The sequence below is a fragment of the Lepus europaeus genome, chromosome 7, assembly GCF_033115175.1.
Source record: "Lepus europaeus isolate LE1 chromosome 7, mLepTim1.pri, whole genome shotgun sequence".
Classification (NCBI taxonomy): Eukaryota; Metazoa; Chordata; class Mammalia; order Lagomorpha; family Leporidae; genus Lepus; species Lepus europaeus.
The window spans coordinates 77,173,242-77,199,045 of NC_084833.1; the positions used below are offsets into that span (position 1 = coordinate 77,173,242).

Here is a 25,804-nt window from a genome sequence, read left to right on the forward strand (position 1 = left end):
CTTCCACTGCTTCTCCAGGTATATTAGCAGGGAGCTGGACCAGATGTGGAGCAGCCAGGATTCCAACCAGTGCCCATATGGGATGCCAACACTGCAAGTGGAGGCTTAACCTTCTATGCCACAGCACCAGCCCCAAGATTAAATACCTTTTTAAAAAAATTTGTTTTATTTATTTGACAGGTAGAGTTATAGACAGTGAGAGAGAGAGACAGATAGAAAAGTCTTCCTTCCGTTGGTTCACCCCATAAATGACCGCTACAGCCGGAACTGCGCCGATCCAAAGCCAGGAGCCTGGTGCTTCCTCCTGGTCTCGCATGCGTGTGCAGGAGCCCAAGCACTTGGGCCATCTTCCACTGCCCTCCCGGGCCACAGTAGAGAGCTGGACTGGAAGAGGAGCAACCGGGACTAGAACCCGGTGCCCATATGGGATGCCAGCACCACAGGTGGAGGATTAACCAAGTGAGCCACGGCGCCGGTCCCACAAGATTAAATATTTAAAATGCTTGTAAACACCGTGCTGATGGTGGGAGAAACATAAGAACAGCACTTGTTGCTTCTTTCTTATAGGAAAGATAGAGGCATAGATCTTTGGCTTGCCACATGTGTTTCCCTATCCTGACATTTACTGAAAATATTAAAAAAAAAAAAAAGGCACAATTCAGGGGATGATGGGATTATTTCCATCATCTGCCAGCAAAAAAAAAAAAAAAAAAAAAAAAGCTACTAGGATTTGGCACAGCTGGAGCAGCTGACAACCTTGGGCGATGTGAGATGGGGCTTCACGACGTCCGGCTCGATGGACTCCATGAGGTCACACTCGTTTGCAAGGATGTGCTTCACCAGGCATCTGGAGGCTTCATCAATGTTTATATTTTCCTAGGACAAAAAACAGTTTTCTTTATTCTACATTACTTTCAAAATTTGTATTCATTTGAAAAGCAGAGAGCCAGAGCCAGGGACAGCCAGACATCTTTCAACTGCTGGATCACTTTCCAATTGCCCTCCACAGCCCAGGTAGGCTAAGCCAAAACCAGGAGCCCAGAACTCAATTCAGGTCTCCCAAAGCGTGGCAGGGGCCCAGCTTCTTGGTCTATTAGCAGCTGTCTACTGGGATTTACATTGGCAGGAAACTGGAATCAGAAGCAGAGTCAGGAATCAAACCTACACACTCCAATATGGGATGTGGACATCCCAACTGGTATCTCAACCACTGTGCCAAGCACTTGCCCTTCTTTATTCAATATTCTAAAACAACATTGGGGTATGTTTGATGATTCACTTAAATATCCCTTCCACTGCTTTATCCGTGCATCCCCTTCCAGTTCCCCTCATTCCTATGTATTCCTTCAAGGTGTGAGTCCCTCACAGAAGTAAAAATATTTATTCATTGTGTCAAATAAGAGGAATAGGGTTTAGTGGGGTCACTTAGTGGGTTAAATTTAACATAGAGGGTCATATTATTATTTTGACATTGTCTTATACAATAGTGTAATATTTTAGAAGAAATATATCTTCAAAATAACTTAGATTGTAATTGTCCTCTGCCACATACTACTTTTTTGTCTTTGATAGAAAATAGAAATAAAAGGACACCTTTTGCAGTGGTTATTAGCGGTTTAACAGATATTCTTGGTTCTCTGCCTGCCAATCAAATGGTAGTAGTATGCTGTTCTGATTTCTTTTAAATCAGGCATAGACATGTGACAATTGCATGTCAATGAAATGTGAAGGGATGTGATGTGCTTCCCTTTTGTAGAGAAGAAATATAAGCCAGTGCACATTTCCCAATGTTCTTTTCTCTCTGTTTTTATCATCATGGAAGCTCACAGATAGGAATTCTCTTGACCTATGTCCAGAGTGAGGATCAAGTAGAGGCAACTATCCTAGTCATCCCAGGATGGTATTTATAGCATGTGTAAGAACTATGACTTGGGCCGGTGCCGTGGCTCACTTGGTTGATCCTCTGCCTGTGGCGCCGGCATGCGTATGGGCGCCAGGTTCTAGTTCCGGTTGCTCCTCTTCCAGTCCAGCTCTCTGCTGTGGCCCAGGAGGGCAGTGGAGGATGGCCCAGGTGCTTGGGCCCCTGCACCCACATGGGAGACCAGGAGGAAGCACCTGGCTCCTGGCTTTGGATCGGTGTAGCTCCGGCCATAGTGGTCATTTGGGGGGTGAACCAATTGAAGGAAAACCTTTGTCTCTCTCTCTCTCTCACTGTCTAACTCTATCTGTCAAATAAAAAAAAAAGAACTATGACTTTATTGTTTTAAGCCAGTGGTACTTGAGGTTGTTTAATACTGTGGTATTAATCTAGGAAATCCATGTCAGTGTAACTCCTCAAAGGAAAATATGAAATCAAGAATAGGGACCTAGTTTCAAAAATGAAATGTTTCAACTTTATTTTAAAAATGGAGCCATATTTTGAATCTAAAATATTTATCTTTTAACTATTGAATAAATTGATTTTTTTTTCTTCTTGCCTAGCTCTTTGGGAAAGACACAACTCAATTCTTTGCCCTTAATTCGAGCTACCTGTTTGTATGATGGAATAAAGAAAGTGTTTAATAGCACTTTATCCTGTTTAATAGCACATTCAGGAAGGGTAATTGGTGCCCTCACTTAGTCTTCCAGGTCTTGGACACATTTCTTTAAAGAAGGTTTACACAGGAGTGGTTTTAAGGTACCTGCTCAGGCATTAATAAGCCAATCCTTTGGTTCTAATTTGGCTATGGCTTTTGTGTTAGGGAAGAAGGCAACAAAACTTTACCCAAATATCAAACATGAGATATCATCATACTTATTTTCAGAAAGGTTATTTTTTAGAAAACTTAAGAAACTTCCCCACAATCATGTAGCAAGTTGAGTGTTGGTCAGAGCTTATACCCAGGTCTTTATTTTTTTTATTTATTTTTTATTTGACAAGTAGAGTTACACGCAGTAAGAGAGAGAGAGAGAGACAGAGAGAAGGGTCTTCCTTCCGTTGGTTCACTCCCCAAATGGCTGCCACGGTCGGCGCACTGTGGCTGGCGCGCTGCGCCGATCCAAAGCCGGGAGCCAGGTGCTTCCTCCTGGTCTCCCATGCGGGTGCAGGGCCCAAGCACTTGGGCCATCATCCACTGCCTTCCCGGGCCACAGCAGAGAGACGGAGTGGAAGAGAAGCAAGAGAGACTAGAATCTGGCACCCATATGGGATGCCGGCGCCGCAGATTGAGGATTAACCAAGTGAGCCAGGGCGCCGGCCCCCTCAGGTCTTTATAAAATCAAAACCTGGCTTTCACAAAACTGTCTTCCTTTCCAAGATTGTTTTGAAGATCAAGTGCAGTAATAGATAAATCTCTGTCCTTGGTGTTAGAGCTAGTAGGTGCTAAATGAATCTCAGTTCTTTATCATACATTAAAATGCTTATCTGCTGGGAAAAATAAGTGAAACATTAAAAATAATGTACCTTCAAATATGATGTTGGATTAGCCAGTAGTATTTTAAGCCTTATTAAAATATATTAACATACTAGCTAAATAGAGTTTACTTTCACTAATTTGCAAATTGGCAAAATCTACTAATGAGAAGAATTACATGCTAGTATATACTAATCAATTAAAATTCATCATCATTATGAGGAAAACAACAAAAACCTAAGCCTAATTATTGGCAGTCTAGCCCATCATTTTAATGAAAGAAAAGATGATGCTGGTGAACTGATGAAGTCTCCATGTAAAGGTTAGGTGAGCTAGGACAAAAGAGAATGTGCTCTAGACACAGGAAAAGACACCTGTGGAGGGGACATGTCTGTGCATTGACTGCATATACTACATGAAGTAGTAGATCATCATCACCAAGCCACATTTAACCTTTCTACTATTATTTAGATTCACATTCAGTGCCAAGTCTGCAAAGATAAAGACAATAAAATAAGTCCCATTCCAGACTGAGCTTATCCACCAGCAAGTTTTCTGTGAACAGCAGAGGCACAGAATTGTTGAATAGGGCATCTAGGGGCAAATCACTATAGAGTCCTGAAGACTAATTTGGCCAAGCAGAATCACTAAGGATTTTTTGCAGGTGAAGTGTCAATACACAAACTACAATGCAAATGCATTCCTCGACAGACCTTGCCCATGTTTAGCATCTGTGTTAACTAGTGATCTACCAGTAAGTATTTATTGACTATCTATCATGTGCACCAAAGTGCTGGTTGCCACAGCACACCTATCTAAGATGAGAACATTTGAGAGGAAGCCAGGGAGAAGAGTAAACACTGTAATTGACCCCTATATCTACCATATATGTTCTCTAAAAAGGCAAGAGGTATAGGATTTACAGCAGAGGCTTAAAGCCAGCTGGTTATCTCAGTCCCACTGCTCTCCAGTTGTGTGACCTTGGGAAAGACACTGAAACCACTTCCTGTCTCCGTTTCATCACCTGGAAAAGGAATATTTTAAAAACCTACCTCGAAGGAAGAAGGGTAGGAGGGAGGACAGGATTATCATCATGTTCTTAGACTAGTATCTACAAATTATATTGAACCTGTTAAAATTAATTAAAATGAAGGTGAAAAATAAAATTCCCAAGGTATTTTAAAAAATATTTTTAAGGCCAGCGCCGTGGCACACTAGGCTAATCCTCCGCCTTGCGGCACCAGCACACCGGGTTCTAGTTCCGGTTGGGGCGCCGGATTCAGTCCCGGTTGCTCCTCTTCCAGGCCAGCTCTCTGCTGTGGCCCGGGAGTGCAGTGGAAGATGGCCCAAGTGCTTGGGCCCTGCACCCGCATGGCAGACCAGGAGGAAGCACCTGGCTCCTGGCTTCGGATCAGCGCAGCGAGCCGGCCATAGCAGCCATCTGGGGGGGTGAACCAACAGAAGGAAGACCTTTCTCTCTGTCTCTCTCTCTCTCAGTGTCTAACTCTGCCTGTCAAAAAAAATTTTTTTTAAATAAAAAACCCATATCTCACAGGTGATTGTAAATTAATACATGTTAATACTTGGGACCTGTGAAAAACTTAATGAAGCTTATGGAACACACGTTCAGTAATTTTTACCTATGTTTTCTCTTCATCATTTACCTCATTTAATCATCAGAAGAATGTAGTGATATTGTATTCTATTTCTTCATTTTGCAACTGAGTAAACTGAAATCAAGAAAGGGTTGTTGACTGGCCCCAAGGGTAAGTGGTAGGCCCACGTGTGAGTTCAGGTAGAAGAGTAACTACTATATTGGCCATGTGCTTACTATAAAAAGGCAAGGCATATAGTGCTTAAAGCACAGGCTTGAAGCTAGACCCTTATGTCAACTCCCTCAATATATTTCCCCAAATAAACGAAGGAACAAAATGAGCAGAGCAGTTACTCCAGCATAGGAAAGGCGTGTCCTACAATCCGGTCTTCAGGAAGGGCTGGTTTGTATTGCCAGCATATCTCCCAACATACTTAGTCTTTCTTTCTATACTTCACTGATCTCACAAAGCGCCTATACTAGGAGAAGAAATAGCAATACAGAGAAAACTAGCCTCTCTGTCCCTGCCTGCTGGAACTGCAGGTCCAGAACCTTTGCACAATTAAATTGCAATATAATTGATTGAGCGATTTGGCATAGAAGTAGACACAATCAAGTCTGCATTTTCTAGGTAATTGTACAGAAACAGCTTCTAGCTTAAGTGTAAAATACTTATACCTGGGAACTTTAATTTGCATTTATTATAGAGAATAATAACAACAACCCCAGGAGCATCTTTTGCAGGAAAGAAAATTTATATATTCTCTAACTCCTAGGACACATGGATGGGATCTGTTATTTATTTACGAATTTGCAATGTGACAAGGTGGTCTATTGTGCTCACTGCTCTAGGCTGATGCATGCTTATTTCTGTGCCTCTGCTCAGAATCATTTCATTTATATTGATAAGCAAGCCTTAGAAACGGGCTTATGTTCCTAACAGAGCCTTTTACTAAAAACAAATGGCAGTAACTGTCAGAGGTAAGCAGGTGCTTTCTTTATGAAATAATGGTCACATCCAATGCTCACAAAAATCTGTTAAATAGCAAATGACCATATTTTAGAGGCAAAGAAACTGGAGACAACAAGGTTAGGGAATTTACCCAGAATAGAACGCAATCTGAGCCAATATGTCACTTCAACGGAGACTGGCCTAACTCAAGTTCCTATCTTGCTTCCCTACATATTGCATACAATCTGACCCACAATTAGAACAGATTTTAAGGGCCAGAGCTGTGGCACAGCTTTGTGGCACAGGGTTAACGCCCTGGCCTGATGTGCCAGCATCCCATATGGACGCTGGGTCGAGACCCGGCTGCTCCACTTCCAATCCAGCTCTCTGCGGTAGCCTGGGAAAGCAGTGGAATATGGCCCAAGTCCTTGGGCCTCTGCACCCACTTGGGAGACCCAGAGGAAGCTCTTGGCTCCTGGCTTTGGATCTGTGCAGCTCCAGCTGTTGCGGCCAACTGGGGAGTGAACCAGCAGGTGGAAGACCCCTCTGCCTCTCCTCTCTCTGTGTAACTCTGACTTTCAAATAAATAAATAAATCTTTATTTAAAAAACACAGATTCTAAAATAGTTTATTTCTAAGTCAGTAGTTCTCAACTCTGGCTGCATATTCATAACATTTAAAAAAAAAAGTCTGTCCTCAGGACCATCTTCCCCTCATTGTTCTATTTGATATGTAATGGGGCCCTAGCGTAGGCATTTAAAAACAGTTTCTCCATTCATTTTAAATGTACAGTGAATTTTCAGACATGCTCATATAATTAGGAATGATTTTTCTTTAAGCGCTCTTTATTATTTCAGTTGTGGCTTCCTAGAAATACAGTTTCACACAGTAATGCAAGGGTCTGGTGATTCTGATGTTTCCACAAAGGGAGGTGTATAAATCTTACTGTCTAAGGTGTTGGGTACTTGTCAGTTTTTTAATTAGCTCTTCAGAACACCTGTTAGAAGGCAAATTATTTAACCTCTGACCCTCAACCCAAGCAGAAAACCTTCACATCTGCCTATTTAGAAGCCAGCAAGGAATTCATCCTCCTGTAATCTTTCCAAACACATCAACCTCAAACAAGACACCAAGTGTACGTGAGCCTCCAAGATTAAGACACTAAATTCCTCAGCCCTGTGAAATTTGAGTTAGAGAAGATGGCCTGCAGGATAATAACATTGCTGGCAAAACCATCCACAGAATAGAGCTTCAAAACTCCTCTCAGCCCTTGTTGACTGAGCACATAAGTGCCAAACATTTTCTAGCTTTCTGATTGCCTTCACTAATACCTGATGTGGGCCCTCGTGTGCCTTGTGTTTGTCTGCAAAGCAGGTGACTTGATCAGCTCTTGTCCTGACTGTTGATGTACAATGTAATACTTTATCTATTTTAGTATTTTTTTGTTCTAGTACAATTATTCTTAGATGTTTAAATTTTAACTGAAAAGTGATCCCTGTTAAATGTAAGAGTGGGAAAAAGAGAGGGAGGAGATGTACAATTTGGGACGTGCTCAATCGAACTTGCACCAAATGGTAGAGTTAGAAATGTGCCAGCAGATTCCAATACAATCCCATCAAGGTGGCATGTACCAGTGCCATTTCACTAGTCCAAGTGATCATCTTCAGTTCACAATTGATCACACTGTTAGGTCTAAGAGTCAAAGGGATCACACAAACAAGACTAGTGTCTGCTAATACTAACTGATAGAATCAAAAAGGGAGAGAACGATCCATCATGGGAAGCAGGATGCACAGCAGACTCATAGAATGGCAGACGTCCTAAACAACAATCTGGCCTCAGAATCAGCCCTTAAGGCATTCGGATCTGGCTGAAGAGCCCATGAGAGTATTGTTGGCATGGAAAGCCAAGACACTCTGGCAAAAAAAAAAAAAAAAAAAAAAAAAAAAAAGAAGAAGAAGAAGAAGATCTAAATGAAAGATCTCTGTGAGTGAGATCCCAGTGGAAAGAATGGGGCCATCAAAGAAGGAGGTACCTTTCTCTGAAGGGAGGAGAGAACTTCCACTTTGACTATGACCCTGTCGGAATAAGATCGAAGTCGGCGAACCCTAAAGGCTTCCATAGCCTTGGCAACTCATGACTACAGCCTAGGGAGATTACTGACTCCATAGACAAGAGTGTCAAATTGTTAAATCAACAACAGGAGTCATTGTGTACTTACTTCTCATGTGGGATCTGTCCTTAATCTGCTGTCCAATGTGAAGTAATGCTATAACTAGTACTGAAACAGTATTTTACACTTTGTGTTTCTGTGTGGGTGCAAATTGATGAAATCTTTATTTAATATATACTAAATCGATCTTCTGTATATAAGATAATTGAAAATGAATCTTGATGTGAATGGAATGGGAGATGGAGCGGGAAATGAGAGGGGTGGGAGTGGGAGGGAAACTATGGGGGGGGGGGAGCCATTGTAATCCATAAACTGTACTTTGAAAATTTATATTTACTAAATAAAATTGTAATCCATAAACTGTACTTTGAAAATTTATATTTACTAAATAAAAAAAAGAGAAAAATATATTTATTTATTTATTTGAAAGGCAGTGTTATAGAGAGAGAGGGAGAAGGAGAAGGAGAGAGAGAGACAGATAGACTCTTCTGTCTACTGGTTCACACCCCAAACAGAAGTCAAGAGACTGAAACTCCATCCAGGTCTCTCACATAGGTGGCCAGGACCCAGAGGTGGGCCATTGGCCGCTGCTTTCCCAGGCGCATTAGCAGGGAGCTGCACTGGAAGCAGAGCAACTGAGACTCCAACTGGGGCTCACATGGGATGACAATGTCTCAAGCGGCAGCTTAACTCACTGTGTCAGAATGTTGAACCCTGCAAAACAATTTTATCTTCCTGATTCCCTAATTTCACCCCATTCCCTTTTCTAAATTACTATCCTTCGAGCTCCTGCATTTTCTTTTTTTTCTTCTCTTTGTGTCTTAGGTGTCGACAGCCAACATTGTGTAGTGTTCAAGGTGCTATTCACCTGAATCCAAAGCTCATGGTTCTGTTTCTTGCCACACTTTCTCCAGAAGAGGGAAGCATGAGTAGATTAATCTTCACAAAAACCCAGGTGAGGCATGGAGTGATTGAATAACTTTCCCAGGGTCACACAGCCAGCAAGTGAAGCTTTTAGCATCTGGTTTTGTAGTCCATGCTCAGCCACTGCTCATTTGACCCCAGGATGCGCCAATGCTGTCAGATGGAAGAACTAGACTCAGGCCTAGAGCCCCTTCTTCTATTCTTCTTCATAACTGCTTCTTGAAGGAATGAGCAGTCAACTAACCTGACTTGTTGGCTGATACTTTCTAAGTTTCAGAAATCATGAAAAAACAGTCCACAAGGTGCCATTTTTTGGCATCAATTGCTAATTAAATTTTGATTTCCAATGTCTTTAAATGGCTGATGTGCACTCTCCAGTCCACACCATATCTTACTCATATATTTTTTAATGTTTTATTTCAGAATAGTTTTCGATTTACAAAACAAAAATATGAGGTAGTAATACAAAGAGTTCCCATAGACTCCTACCCACTTCCCCTATTACTAATATCTCATATTAATACATTTGTCACAATTCATGAAACATACACAGCTTTCCCTGTTTTTTAATTCCAAATTCCTCTTATCTTTTCCACCCTTCCCAGCTTCTGGTAGTCAATATTCTATGTCCTGATTGAGATTCTTGTTTTGTTTTAATTTCAGCTGCCATGTAAGAGAGAGAACATGCTATATTTGTTTTTCTGTATCTGGTTTATTTCACTCAGCATGATGTCCTCCAGTTTCATCCATTTCACTGTAAATGGCAGGATTTCATTCTCTTATTGCTAAATAGTATTCTGTTATCTATACATACCACATTTTAAAAAATCTATTCATCTGATGATGGACATGGTGGTTGATTACACTTTTAGCTACTGTGAATAGTGCGACTATAAACATGGTGGAGACAGTATCTTATGGATACAATATGTTCATGTCTTTTGAGTATGTTCCCAGTAGAGGGGTGGCTGAAACATATGGCAGTTCCATTGGTACTTTTTAAAGAAATCTCTATACTGTTTTCCACAGTAGTTTTACCAATTTACATTCCCACCAACAATGTATAAAAGCTCACATTTTTACAGGTCTGCAGCAGTACTTGTTAATCTCTGTCAGATGGAAAATTGCCATTCTGACAAGGGTGAACTGGTATCTCAATTGTGCTTTTGCTTTGCATTTCCCTAATGGTTAGTGAGCACTTTTTTTTTTTCATGAATTTATTGGCCATTTGTGTTTCTTCTTTCAAGACCTGTCTATTTTCTTTGCCTATTTCTTAACTGGATTTTTTTTATTGTTGTTTTTTTTTTAATTGCATATACATTCTGGATTTTAATCCTTTGTCATATAAGTAGATTACAAATATTTTCTCCAATTATGTTGGATGTTTCTTCACATTTTTTTTTGACAGGTAGAGTTAGACAGAGAGAGAAAAAGAGAGACAGAGAGAAAGGTCTTCCTTCAGTTGGTTCACTCCCTAAATGGCTGCCACGGTCAGCACACTGTGGCCGGTGCAGCCAAAGCCGGGAGCCAGGTGCTTCCTCTTGGTCTCCCATGTAGGTGCAAGGCCAAGCACCTGGGCCATCCTCCACTGCCCTCCCAGGCCACAACAGAGAGCTGGACTGGAAGAGGGGCAACCGGGTCAGAATCCGGCACTCCAACCGGGACTAGAACCAGGGGTGCTGGAACCGCAGGTGGAGGATTAGCCAAGTGAGCCGCGGCCAATGTTGGATGTTTCTTTATTGATTTTTCCTAAGATGTAGAGAGCTTGTGCATTTGATATAATCTCATTTGTCTAGATGGCGTTTTTCTTGCCTGAGCTTTTGGTGTCTCTTATCCAAGAAATCATCGCCTACACCAATGTTTTGAAATGTTCCCCCTATTTTTTCCTTCTAGCAACTTCAGTTTCATGTCTTGATCCACCTTGAGTTGATTTTTGTATGTGGTAAGAAGCAGGGATCTAATTTCATTTTTTTACATATATACATGTAGTTTACCCACATGACTTATTGAAAACACTATCTTTTCTCCAATATATTGTTCTTGGATCCTTTGTAAAACATCAGTTCTCTAAATGTATGAGGAATAATTTTGGGGCTCTCTGTTATCTTCCATTGATCTATATGTTGGCATTGTATGCAGTACCATGCTGTTTTAATTACTGTAGCTTTGTAGAATGCTTTGAAATCAGGTATTGTGATGCCTACAGTCTGATATTTTTGCTAAGGATCCCTTTGATATTCTGGGCCTTTTGTGATGCCATATGAATTTTAGGATTGCCTTTTCTAATTTTGTAAAGAATGTCATTGGTGTTTTGACAGGGATTATATTGAATCTGTAAATTCATTTAGACATTTTAATGATATTTATTCCTTGAATTTATGAGCAAGGAATATCTTTCCAGTTCTTAATGTGTCCTTGATGATTTATTTGATCCATGTTTTATTATCTTTATTGTAGTAATCTTTTACTTCTTTGGTTAAATTTATTCCTAAATATTTTACTTTTTGGAGCTATTGTGAATGGGATTTCATTCTTGATCTCTCTCTCTCTCTCTCTCTCTCTCTCTCTCTCTCTCTTAAAGATTTATTTATTTATTTGAAAGTCAGAGTAACAGTGAAAGGGAGAAAGAATCTTCTATCCTCTGTTTCACTCCCCAGATGGCCATGAAAGCCAGGTCTGGGACAAACTGAAGCCAGGAGTCAGGAGCTTCAATCCGTCTCCCACGTGGGTGGCAGAAGCCCAAGCACTTAGGCCATCTTCTGCTGTTTTCCCGGGCATTAGCAGGGAGCTGAATGGGAAGTAGAGCAGCAGGGACACAAACTGACACCATAAGGGATGCAGACATTGGCTTAACCCACTATACCACAGCGCCTGCCCCCACCCCACCTCTGCTTAATTTCTCGTTCAACAAAATCAGTATCGGCACATAAAAATGCTACTGTTTGGGACTGGCACTGTGGCATAGCGGGTAAAGCCATCGCTTGCAGTGCTGGCATCTCACATGGGCATCAGTTTGAGTCCCGGCTGCTCCACTTCCAATCCATATCTCTGCTATGGCTTGGGAAGGCAGAAGATGGTCCAAGTCCTTGGGCCTCTGCGCCTACATGGGAGGCCCGGAGGAAGCTCCTGGTTCCTGGCTTCAGATCAGCACAGCTCCAGCCATCTGGGGTGTGAGCCAGCAGATGGAAGATTTCTCTCTCTCTCTCTCCCTTTCTGCCTCTGCCTCTCATAACTCTGCCTTTCAAATAAATAAATAAATCTTTACTAAAAGGAAAAAAAGGTACTGTTTTTTGTATGTTGATTTTGTATCCTGCAACTGTTAGTTCTAACAGTTTTTTGGTGGAGTGTTTAGTTTTTTCCATATAAAACATCATATCTTGCAAACACAGATATTTTGACTTCCTCGTTTCCAATTTTAATGCCCTTTATTTCTTTCTCTTCCTTAATTGCTCTTCTTAAATGTATTACTCATTTCTGTTAAATTCGTGGTCCTTGAAAAAAACTGAATTCATCATCCTACCTCTTCTCCTATGTGCGGTCCTACAAGCCTGATACTAGGCAGAAACAGTTTTCCAGTCGTTTTTAGAGTTCACAACTCTTGAGATTTCTTTGTCAAACACAATATGGCTAACAAGAAATGGCCATTACTAATCAGGACATCCATATATTATCTTTACTTTTGTTTTCAAATTGTTAATTTTTAAATTGTCCTTACCATGAGCCTCTAAAGGAAATAGTGCTTGAGCACCCATAATCTGTCTTGAAAAGAGGATAAGCATAAGCATAAAAACTATCATGCAGCTGGACTTAATAAACCCCACTCATGAAGAATATCAGCTTTCAATTAAAATGCTTTCTTATTCATCAGCTTGAGAAGATAGATGCCCCACCAGACACAAAATATGAATAGTGATTTCTAACACTTTTGACCACCTACTATCGATCACCTACTCGGCACTAAGCCAAGTATGCTGCATATATGATATTTAATCCTTAGCACATCTGAGAGGTGGGCACACATGGGGTCTTCCAGCACTTCATAGCAATGCATATTATGAAAATATTATGCATGGATTTAAAAAATTCTGAAACAAAATAAAATTATCTTTTAATTCTATTTTTCACAAATTTTTGAAGTATCCTCATGCTCGTAAGCTCATCTTACAAACGAGAAGACTCATACACATAGAGGATAAACTACCTAGCCACAGTATTTTCTGGACTTATTCAATTCCATTTAAAGTATTGTTTGTAGGCTGCTAACTTTGGGCATAAATTATTTGTTTTACTATTAATATATATCATGATGAAATGATTTTATTCTGGCAACTCTGTGTACCGATTAAGAATTGAAACTGGGACATCACTGACCCAGGAATCCGCAGGGTGAAATGGAAAGAGAAAGAGTCTCAGAACCAAGCTTTAAAACTTGGTTTTGCCACATCTGTAAAATGAGGCCACTCTTGGCATATTATCACTGGATAACATGCAATGGCTTGTGTGTGTCCGCTGCACTGGAGACTTCGCTGTTGTATCCCAGTCTCTAGCACAGTGCCTGCAAATTGTAAATGAATGACTGACTGAATGAATGAACAAGGTCCTCAGGAAGATGACAGTTTAGATTTCAACATGAACACAGTTTTAGGTGTGGGCGATTTCTGTAGAGATTGAAAACAAAAATATGTTCATACAGAATTTACTTCATAAGTCAAACTGCCTGTTTTTATTTTGTTTTCCAGTTACAATTTGATTCCATACTTTGTAATGAAAGGAAGACTGAATGAACCATTTATAAAAATTGACCAGAACTTCTGTAGGCTTAGATGACAAACAAACTTAGGTTAGAGTCCCAATTCTGCTGCTTTGGAAATAATGTGTTTGGGCAGGCATTTGGCACAGTGGTTAAGATGCTGGGTAGGATACCTGCATCTGAACGGAGTACCTGGCTTCTACTATCCCTGGCTCTGGCTCCTGATTCCATCTTCCTGATAACACAGATCCTGGAAAGCAGCAGTAATGGCTCAAGCAATGGTGTCCCTACCATCCAGGTAAGAGATCTGGAGTAAATTCCCAGTTGCCAGCTTCATGCTCTCTGTCCCCATAATCCCTGGCCATTGTAGGTATTTGGGGAGTGAAACAGTGGAAGAGAGCTATCTCTTTCTCTCTCTCTCTCACTCTCTCTCTCTCTCTCTGTATCTCTCTCTCTTTCTGACTGCCTTTCAAATAAATAAATTTTAAAACATCCTTTGAATAGAGTTCTACTTATACTATTTTTCCAAAAAGCTATTTTAGGCAAAATGTGCTCTTTAATAACAATTAATAATAAAATACTTAATTTAATTAATTTAATGAATAATTAAATACTTAATTTGGGGGGGTATTACCTGTAAGATGGCAAGATAGAGATAATAATACCCACCCACAGAATTATGAGGCTTATAAATATTATATTTAGAAGTTGTATAGTTTTATGTTTGTGACTATATATTTACATATATGCTTACTTTAATATCATATTCTTCTCTTAAGGACTTTTCTGTAACCAAGTGGCCACTTCTAGCATTTAATAATTTCTCTTAAGTCCCTTAGTCTTATATATGTGTGTATATATATATATATACATAAATATACACACAATTATATGCACACATAAATATACACAATTATATTGTCTAGCCATCAACTAACTTTTTAACCTTAATGCTTTTCCAGACAACATAAATGAAATTATTTCTGCCACCATTGTTGAAATAATGATAACTTTGGTGAAAACACATAGGAACAAGGGCTATGTGCAAAAATGGAAGTAATAAAACAAAAAAAAATTAATTAGACCCTTTTTGGTATTTGGAACATAAGTGATACTAACTAGTTACCAGAGCTCTGGTCTCAACACTAACAGCCAAGTTTACCCTCCCCTACCAAATCATTGATGTCTAAGCCCTAAATTCCACAGTCAGTTCACAAATACTTCTTAGCCTGGGCCACCTCCTAGAAGCAGCACTTAGCAAGTGCTATACAATGTTCTTTCTGATATGGAATAACATGTTCTTTTTCTTTTTTCCACAAACCTGTAATTAAAAAATGGAAAGAGACACATCCATTTGGAGATCTTATACTGATCTGAAATATCATGTAACTAAGTAACAAATTTATTACTCAGCAAGTAAATGTTGAGCTCTTTGCCTGGACCAGGCTCTATTCATGAAAGGTTTTATGCTCTGTTTTACTAGTCCAGGGTTCCTTTGCTTAATGATGGACATGGGGTGCTCTCTTCTTACAGGCATGTGGTATTTCATCCTTACTCTCTTCTCTGATTACATGCTTTCAGAATCTTTCCACTGCATTCATCCTCCATACTACTGCTAAGTGATCTCCTGACTGCTCTAATTAAAGTACAGTTACTCATCCTCAACTACAGTTCAAAAAAGTTTGTTGGCTCACAGACCATTCAGAATAAGTCCAGATCACTAAACTACGGGCCTACCAACATGTCGACACCTTGACTTCACTGTCTCATCTCCTCTGACTTCCCTTACTTAGCAAGGTTCCACATGAACCAATTCATAGACCTTTCTCAATGCATGCTTTGCTTGAGCTCATTTTATTCCATCTTCTTCTGTAGAATTTTTGCCCACCCAGAACAAATATATCTTATTTGGGAGCATTTGGTATTTAGGTTTTAAATTTCTGAATGGAATTCAGGTATATTCCCCAGTTTTAGAATTTTCTGGAATCTTGAATTTTATTATCTATGTGTATTTATTTATTGTTAAGGGGAAACGTGCGGCAGAAGGGTCAGAACTATCCCAGCTCTATCACAAGCAGGGTAACATGAGAGAAGTCACCATAACCATTCTCTGAGCCTCATTTTCTTTACACATATTCTGTGATAAAAAATCATGCCAACCTCAGAAAGTTACTGTGATATGTATATATAAAAGCCATGAGATATGTGAAAGAGCTCAGCAATAGACACTGAAAACAGAACACTTTGGAAACAATACAGCTTTGTAAAAGTATTGTTATTGTTAACTTCTATATGTAAATGTCTGGAGGGCAAACCTACTTCTTTATTACAATAAGATACCTCAAAGTGAGTTCTGAAGTTTCATAGGAAAATATGAGAGAAAAAGCATCTTATGCCTAAATTATCTTAGGAAATGTGAGGCTAAAACTTATTTGAAAATATTTTATAATCACAGGATTTCTCAGGCTTAGAATATCACAGAATGTGTGATTGAACTTTTTGCATGATAAAAAACTGATTTAGCATTCTGGCTGGAAGAATAAGTGGGGAATTAAAGCAACATGGCAGACTTGGGAGTATACAGATTTGCATCAATAATGTGTGAATTAGGAAAAGGCAGGTTCAGGTTGGGCAATAGGGTTACAGAGAAGCAAGCAATCTCCTTGACCACTGCTGCCTCACCATCTCAATGCAGGGAAGAAGTGTGTAGCAGTCATAAACTCACATCACAGAACTTTTGTCTAATGCTATATCTTATAGGGATAGTGTTCCTCTTTACATAATTTGCCAATTGCTAATCCGGCATGGTAACTGGTATATGTGGGAGTGGTTGTGAGTAGAGGGCTGGGTAGATGGGAACATTATTAACTGATTTTGTATTACTCTAGTAAGCTTTTAACCTTACTTAAACAATGCTACCACCATTTTTATCTTTCTTCATTTTTTGGAGACAAACCCAAAATTAAACACATGGTTTTTATTTAAAAAAATATGACTTTAACAGTGAGATACTGCAATGTTGGAAACAATGGGCCTGACTGGTAATGATAGACATTATTCAGACTGGTGGATCAGTGCTCCTCAACCCTTAATCCCAGCAAGGAAAGGTTAAATGGCTCTCCCAAATACTTCCTAGACATCCCCTAAAGTACTTACAACTATTCTCATAGATATTTGTGATTACTTTTAGAAATATATTTTCTCACTAGATACAAAGGTCTTGAAAGTAGAAGTGGCACTTACACACATGGAGTGTTATCAGCAGCTAAACAAGGAGCTGTTGGTATGAGATGTTCAAAATATAATTTATGAGTGAACTGTCCTATGAAGGGAGAAGGCAAATAAACTATTTCAAATTAAAACACACACACACACACACAAAAAAAATATTGTGAGCTGTTCTATGTTGGTATTCATTGTACTGAAGTTCCTTTAAACTCAGGATAGCTTAGGACAAGGAATTAGAGGGCTTGAGTTTTTGCCCTGATGTTGCTGCAAACTATCTTGGTCACTATGGGGAAATCCAGTTCTCTCTCTGCCATCAATTTCAAAAGCTGTGAAGAGAAAGAATTTATACTCTGCCTTTTACCAAACAGGATTGAAGGTGACCCTTGAGACTATCTCTAGCTCTTGAGTAATGCAGTTAAACTTGCAGGAGATCTGAGAATAATGCTCCCTTAATGGGAAAGATTTCTCAAATTGAGAGTTTAAGTATAAGGCATTTGTTTAAGCGATCATTTACTACAGCAAATGCACTCTATCAACTTGATTAGCCATAAGTTTTTCATTGAAAAAATCAGAAACCCATTCAACTGCCTAAGCCATCTGGAGGATACTTCCCCGGAGTGACAGAATTGCTGAAAGACTCAGGCTATTCCAGGAACCTAGAAAATAAAATTAGATCCTCAAATACCATCAGGTCAACTTCATTTTCTCCATCTGCCAGGATTTTTCAGATAAAGAAACTTCCATTCTCTAAGCCCAAATGCTAATAATTTTGAACTCAGAGAGAAACTGTTTCCCATGCTCAAATTTAAAGAGACCCGAGGAAGAACTCTATCAAATTTAGATTCAGCAACAAGTTCAAACTCAAGACTAGAACAAGTTCAGGAGCTACTGGTACCAGGAGGGGCTCCAGTTTAAGTCATGTGAACACTATGGGCCAACTGCGCTGACAAGAGACACAGTGTGTAGGAGTCGTAATTTCCATCTGGACAATGGATGGAGGGAAAGAAAGAAAATAGTTGAGCATAGGAACATAAATTGAACATGACTGAATCATTTTGAACCTGTAAACTCTCATTTGTATTTATTATATTACTTTATAGATATTTGTATCATCTATATCAGTGTTGATGTATCTATCTATAACTTAGATAGACATAAATAGTGAACTCTGAAATAAATAGAAAAAATATTTTTCCATAAAGTTGTTCTACATTATTAAACAGATACAAATCTAGTGACATAATAACCAAAACATAAACAGAATGACTGGATAATCAGGGTTATTGCCTAAAATCCATACAAAAAGATGAGAAAGTAAAGTTAAAGCATAAATGACCTGAATAAAGGTACTCTGATCAAAAAGGTATAAAGTTGCTACTTAACAATTTTTCTGGAAAGTAAAAGAATGAGAAATGTTTCTTTGTGCATAGAAACTAACCTCACTTTTAATTTCCCATTTATTTTCTACAAAATTTAACTAACTAAAATAGATGGAAAAATACAACACCTTCGTTACCAGATAAATGACGATTCTGCTCAACTGTAAACATTAAAAAATATTAACTTTATTTCTGAGAAACACTTAAACTACATTACATACTTCCTTACATATAAAACATGATTCACAAGATGCACTTTTTCTCTCCCTGATCTAGTTGCTATTATTGTGCATGAGATCTATAGCTAATGAGCTCATTCTAGGGGCTTGACACATTAAGGACAAATATGTCTTACTAGGAATAGAATGTCATTCTTTTCAACACATACATACAAACATTTTCTTTATTAGGAGGAAATGGAACAAAATGTTCATTTAAAACAATTAATGGTTTGACTACGATTAATTTTACTCTTTTAAGGCCAGCACTGTGGTGCAGCTGGTTAAAGCCCTGGCCTGAAGTGCCGGCATCCCATATGGGCGCCGGTTCTCCTCTTCCGATCCAGCTCTCTGCTACAGCCTGGGATAGCAGTTGAGGATGGCCCAGGTCCTTGGGCCCCTGCACCTGCTTGGGAGACCCAGAGGAAGCTCCTGGCTCCTGGCTTCGGATAGGCACAGCTCTGGCCGTTGCAGCCATCTGGGGGAGTGAATCAGTGGATGGAAGACCTCTCTCTCTGTCTCTACCTCTCTGTGTAACTCTTTCAAATAAATAAAATAAATCTTAAAAAAAATGCTTTTATTTTTATAATTCTAGCTATGATCTAGGTTCTTTATGAGGTACATATACTACTTTAGTATTCACATTCAAAGCTGTACAACAAAGAAAATAAAAGTGATAAATTTTGAGACATGAATACATAAGGAGATACTAATATTTTATTTTACTACTTAAGCCCAGACAATAGAAAGGAAACAGCACATATATAAACATTACATGAATTGGAAAATAGAAATATATAAGGATACTTGGGAAACTATGTAGGTTCTTCTCAAAGATGAAAAATAGGCCTTAGGATTGAGTCCACAGAAAAACAAGGACAGGAAGTTCAAAAACAGAAATTCTAACTATAAAATCATGAGTAATCCAATGAAGAAGAAAGAGGAAAGAGATCTAAAAGAAATCAGTTTGACTACAGGAACACCTCAGGTAACACCAGGTTCAAAAATAACATGTATAAAAGATAGAAGAAAGGAGATGAACTCAGGGCAGGCTCCAGGGCAGTCTGAATTCATCCAAATACATTCAGGAATCAAGTGGCAGGACAAGCTTATAGAAAACGCTCGCTGCAGAAAGGATGATATTGGGGTTTATTTGGGGGAAAAGTGTGATCACGCAGGGGTGGTCTACTAGTACAAATTTAACAGATGACACAGAAAGGGCAGACCTACACACAATAAACTAACTTCAATTAGTAGAGATTTCAGATTGCACAATCAGGAGACTACTTCATGCATCTGATCTTTAGTATAATGCCCCTCATTATACTAAATTTGGGGTTGGCTCCAAAGCAAAATGAATAGATTTGTATGAGTTCAAACTGTGCCTGAGGACTATGAATTATTTAACTATACTGAACAAGTCCAGAACTAACCTCATTTTTATCAGAAGATTGAATGAATTCATAATAAGCATACTTAGCCAATTTTGTTAGCAACAAAAGTAAGAAGCAGAACTGACATGACGGATGAAATCAGGAATTTAGATTGTTCTGACAGAAACGAACATTGCTGTTCCTTGTTGGTAAGTATAAGCTGATTTACCACTTTCAAAAATCTATATGAACATATGTGACAAGAATCATGAAAATGTTCACTCCTTCAAATACAGTCACTCCATAATGAATAAAGTCTAATGAGATAACTATAAGTATATAATTTATGCATAAAGGTATCCATGATGCACTATTTTATAATAATAAAATCTAAAAATTATCTCAAAAAATTGTAAGAAATAAGGGTTTACTGATGTGGAATTTTTTGGTGGATCTTTATGATAGAATATTATTCAGTAATTACAAATTATATTTACAAAGAATTCACTGTGAGAAGTGAATCTTGAAAGTTGAATATAACATGATTCCATTAAAATATGACAATGTAATAATGACTAATCTTGGTAGGAGCTTACATGTAATTTTCAACATTATTAATTTCTTTTTTTTATTAAGTGATACATCCATTGATTAGGTTACCTTAAATAAGACTTCTCAGAAGCAGACTAGAAAGTCTCGTTCCAACCCTGAAGAGGTAAGCTACCACACTGTGAAAATGTCACACAGTTAGGAACCCAGGTGAGCCTGTAGGAGATGAGAGTAAGCCCAATGCAATAGCCAGTGAGAAAACAGGGACTTCAGTCTTGCAATGCAAGGAACTAAGTTATGCCAACAACCTGAATGGGGAGTGATGTGGAAGCAAATTTTAGATCAGTACTTAGCTATGGCCAGCTTCTTGGTTATAGCTTTCTTTGTGGTTTTTTTGTTGTTGTTGTTTTTTTTTTTTTTTTTTTTTTTGACAGGCAGAGTGGACAGTGAGAGAGAGACAGAGAGAAAGGTCTTCCTTTGCCGTTGGTTCACCCTCCAATGGCCGCCACGGCCAGCGCGCTGCGGCTGGCGCACCGTGCTGATCCAATGGCAGGAGCCAGGTGCTTCTCCTGGTCTCCCATGGGGTGCAGGGCCCAAGGACTTGGGCCATCCTCCACTGCACTCCCTGGCCACAGCAGAGAGCTGGCCTGGAAGAGGGGCAACCGGGACAGAATCCGGTGCCCCGACCGGGACTAGAACCCGGTGTGCTGGCGCCGCAAGGCAGAGGATTAGCCTAGTGAGCTGCGGCGCCGGCCGGTTATAGCTTTCTAAGTCCATGAAAAGAGGACACAGCCACCCTTTGCCATAGCCACTGACTCATGAAAACTGTGAAATCAAAATTGTGTGTTGTTTTAAACTGTTGTGTTTATGGTGATTTGTTACACAGCAATAGAAAAAAAAATGCAAGCCCCTTTCCTTTAAGCATGAGGAAGAAAGACATGCCAAGGTTGGTGAAGCAGGAAGTTGAACCCTTTGTGCTGTCCTTGGGATGAGGCTCTAGTCCTGGACACACACCTCTAGAATGGTGGCATGATAACAATAAACTTCTCTCTGGTTAAATCTTTCCTTTGAGAATTTCTTTCAAACGTAGATGAACACAACCATAACTGAAACATATGTTTTGCTTTTAAAAGCAAAAGTAACAGATTAAAAATGAAACTGTGGGGCCAGTGCTGTGGCGAAGTAGCCTAAGACTTTGCCTGCAGTGCCTGCATCCCATATGAGCATTGGTTTGTGTCCCAGCTGCTCTTCTTTCAATCCAGCTCTCTGCTATGGTCTTGGAAAGCAGTGGAAGATGGCCCAAGTGCTTGGGCTCCTGCACCCATGTGGGAGACCCAGAAGAAGCTCCTGGCTCCTGGCTTCGGATCAGCCCACCTCTGGCCGCTGCGAACATTTGGGGAGTGAATCAGTTGATGGAAGACTTTTCTCTCTGGCTCTCTCTCTCTCTCTCTCTGTAACTCTACCTCTCAAATAAATAAATATTTTTAAAAAATAAAGCTGCAATAATAAACTGAGATAATGAATTAAATTACACATGCACATAAAACAGTACAGATGAGTTTGCATCACCAATAGCTTCACTCAATAAGCCCAGACTTGGCAGCATATACTTTGCAAAGGTAAGGGGGCTTTCAGTTGCCTGTAAGTGTGACATGTTTCAACAGCTTGATACAGCTCTTCAAAAGAAATTGATATAGTATATTGTATAAAATAGAAAGATATGGACTCAGCCAAAGCAGGCTGGAACCTCATTATGCCATGCTCTGTTCAGTGGATACCAGGTATATCATCAACAGGTCTGGCCACTCTACTATACATGTGATATAAACAGATTAGAGTATTTAAGTAAGACAACCAGAAAGGTAAGTGTCCTTAAAACCATTTCACGTGAACAACAGCAGAAAGTTTTAACATGAAGAAGTAATTTAAAAGAGTGAAAAAAGCATTCTATGCTGCAGATTTGTGAAAACCAAATAAGAAAATAGATGTTTTAAAATGTGAAAGTTTTATTTAAATGTTATACATCATTATTTTGAACATTCTTAGCAGATAACACATGCTTTCAATCTAGATAACAAACTCATTTATAAAGATCCTGAATATTTTGAAACTTTTGTAGACTATGCCCTTTGAATTACATTTAAATATTTCTAACTATTAAAAAACCTGATCAAAATCTTGTTCCTAAAAAGAAAGGGGGAGGGAATATGGGAGCAGGTATTTGGTGCAGTGGATAAGATGCTGCTTGGGATGTCCACATCACATATTGGAGTGCCTAGGTTCTGGTCCTAGTTCTACACTTGGATCCAACCTCCTGCTAATGTGCATCCTTTAAGGAAGCAATTGATAGCTGAAGTACTTGGGTTCATGCAACAGACACGGGAGAACCAGATTAAGTTCTTGGCTTCCAACTTCAGCCTGGCCTCAGCCCCAGATGTTATGTGCATTTGGGGAGTGAACAATAGCTGGGAGTTTTCTCTCCTCTGTATCTCTGTCTCTGCCTTTCAAAATAGATAAATAAATATTTTAAAATTAATTAGAAGAAGAAAAGCTTGCTCCTATGATACCATAGACAACCCTTCCTTATGTTAGAACTCCCATGACATAAAAGAAAGTGCACAGAGATAATCATTTATTTGCAGCTTACTACCACTTTGATTTTTTATATCCACTAACTAGTAGAAATGCAGTAAATTGTTGTACATTTTAGTTTTAATGATTGTAAAGAGTCAGTGCTGTGTAATCTGTACTTTTTTCTTGTCTAACAGCTTCATCGTTGACTCTTCAGATGAACAATACAGGAAAAGAAGGTAAAGACTCAGACAACTCAAAAATAATTTTTAGCATTGTGCACTGAGGATAGACCACGGATTTCCATTCTGGGACCTTTTGTAAAATGATGCTGCCTCTCCTATGGTCTCAGTTTCCCATCTAAATGTGGGAGTGTCAAGAGATTAGTCCTCACTGCCCTGGAGTTGAAGGATGCCCAGGTCAGAGCCACAGATCTTATCGGCTCTAAGCTGAAAAGCCCTTCACTCAGCCCAACTTCCAAAGTGACTACTGCAGCTGAGGGGAGGGCCAAGTAGGGTCAGCAACATTGAAGGCAGAACTGTAAATTTCTTGTTAGAGATGCCACCTGCCTTTACCTGGCCAGCTCTCCTCCCAGGCCAGCTAAGCAATGAAAGTCAACAGAGTGCCTTCCCCTAGGAGGTTCACACCTCCCTTAGGATGTACTCCATGTGAAGAGATAGATAGGTCTGGGCCTCTTAACTTACAAGGCCTAAAGCCCACCAGATTATTACCAGGCCCCTTCTATCAGGTTCTATTTGCCTCTCAATCAGAAAACTTAATTGTAGCTTAGACAGCACCTTTCTTAGCTCCTCTAATAATGACTCTGTCCTTTGTTCTAGACCCTGTCTAGCACACTTGGGCCTCATTCCTTCGTAATCATAACCTCTACTCTACCTCCAATAGCTCTACTCCCAACCTGTGTGTACTGATGGTCCTCTTCCCCACTTAATGCTGTATAATTGTTCAGACCTGGTTAATGCCATTCTTAGGATCATTGGTTACTATCCTCACCCTGTCTTTTATGACCTTGTCTAAATATGATCAGAGTCGGCAAACTTGGAAGGCTTCCATAACGTTGGCAACTCATGACGACAGCCTAGGGTGGTTACTGGCGCCATAAACTAGAGTGTCAATTTGTTGGGTCAAAAACAGGAGTCACTGTGCACTTGCTCCTCATGTAGGATCTCTGTCCTTAATGTGCTGTACATTGTGATTTAATGCTATAACTAGTACTCAAACAGTATTTTTCACTTTGTGTTTCTTTGTGGGTGCAAACTGTTGAAATCTTTACTTAATATATACTAAATTGATCTTCTGTATAAAAAGAGAATTGAAAATGAATCTTGATGTGAATGGAAGGGGAGAGGGAGCGGGAGAGGGGAGGGTTGCGGGTGGGAGGAAAGTTATGGGAGGAGGAAGCCATTGTAATCCATAAGCTGTACATTGGAAATTTATATTCATTAAATAAAAGTTTAAAAAAAAGAGATTAGTCCTCAGTCCTTTTCTCTTTTATATGTATACTCATTCCTAAGATAATCTCAATAGGATCTTTCAATACCATCTATATGTTCACTTCACCCAAATGTAAATCTATTGCCTGAACTTATGTATCATTGACAATTTTTCTTGCTCAGGAAATTTTAAAGACATAACAGTCTTCAAGAGAGAATTTTTTTCCACTGGAACAACATTTAAGAGGCAAAATTATTCTCAGAAAGTGACTCCATTTAGTTCAAGAAAATGTATTTACAACTCTTGATGGCTCTGTCATTGACTTTATACATTTTCCCTAGGACACTCTAATCACTTGAGAACTCTGGACACAGCAGTCTAGCCCAGCCTTTGAGCACTGTTCCAGCATGTTAGGTCAGTGAACAGGCTGCTGAGAAGCTGCTGCTACTCCTCACTTGTGTCTAATGGGATATTGATTTTCCCCAATCCCAGCAGCCTCTCCCAAGAAATCAATAGCACACCTGCAGTGAAACTGACGGAGATGAAATGGAAGGTCTACAGAGAGCAGGGCTGTGGCCCACAAATCTAAGGGTGCTTCAAAGATGGCAAATAAGACATATCAAAGGTGGCAGGAGACCACAAAACAGGGGACATGCAAAATCAATACTGGAAGAAATGAAGTAACACAGAGAAAGAAAAGGCAAATTTCTCTTAGTAATGCAACCCTTCCTGAAATAAGGAAGTAACCCTTCCCAGGGTGAAAGAGAAGCTGACATTGGTCTGACAGAGAAAGAAGGTTTTTGCCTATCAGTCTGAATTTTGATGTGGAACACAAATAGAAAGTTTCAGGGGGGGCCAGCACTGTGGCATAGTGGGTAAAGTCACCACCTACAGTGCCGGCATCCCATTTGGTCACCAGTTCGAGTCCTGGCTGCTCCACTTCTGATCCAGCTCTATGCTATGGCCTAAGAAAGCAATCAACCCAAATGTCCATCAACAGTAGACTGGATAAAGAAATTATGGGACATGTACTCTATAGAATACAATACAGCTGTCAAAAACGATGAAATCCAGTCATTTGCAACAAAATGGAGGAATTTGGGACACATCATGCTGAGTGAAATAAGCCAGTCCCAGAAGGACAAATATCATATGTTCTCCCAGGTTGGTGAAAAATAATCGAGCACCAAAAAGGAAACCTATTGAAGTGAAATGGACACTATGAGAAACAGTGACTTGATTGGCCTTT

At 39.5% G+C, this 25,804-nt stretch overlaps 1 protein-coding gene across 1 annotated transcript in view; it reads right to left on the minus strand.

Moving 5' to 3' along the window:
• Positions 1 to 723: 723 nt before the first annotated feature.
• The window catches only part of RAB38 (RAB38, member RAS oncogene family), a 70,914-nt gene continuing 45,833 nt past the window's right edge, over positions 724 to 25,804 (minus strand). The window contains exon 3 of the mRNA XM_062198291.1: positions 724 to 876. Coding sequence (XP_062054275.1) covers positions 724 to 876 — 153 coding nt within the window. The remainder of the gene's footprint in view (positions 877 to 25,804) is intronic.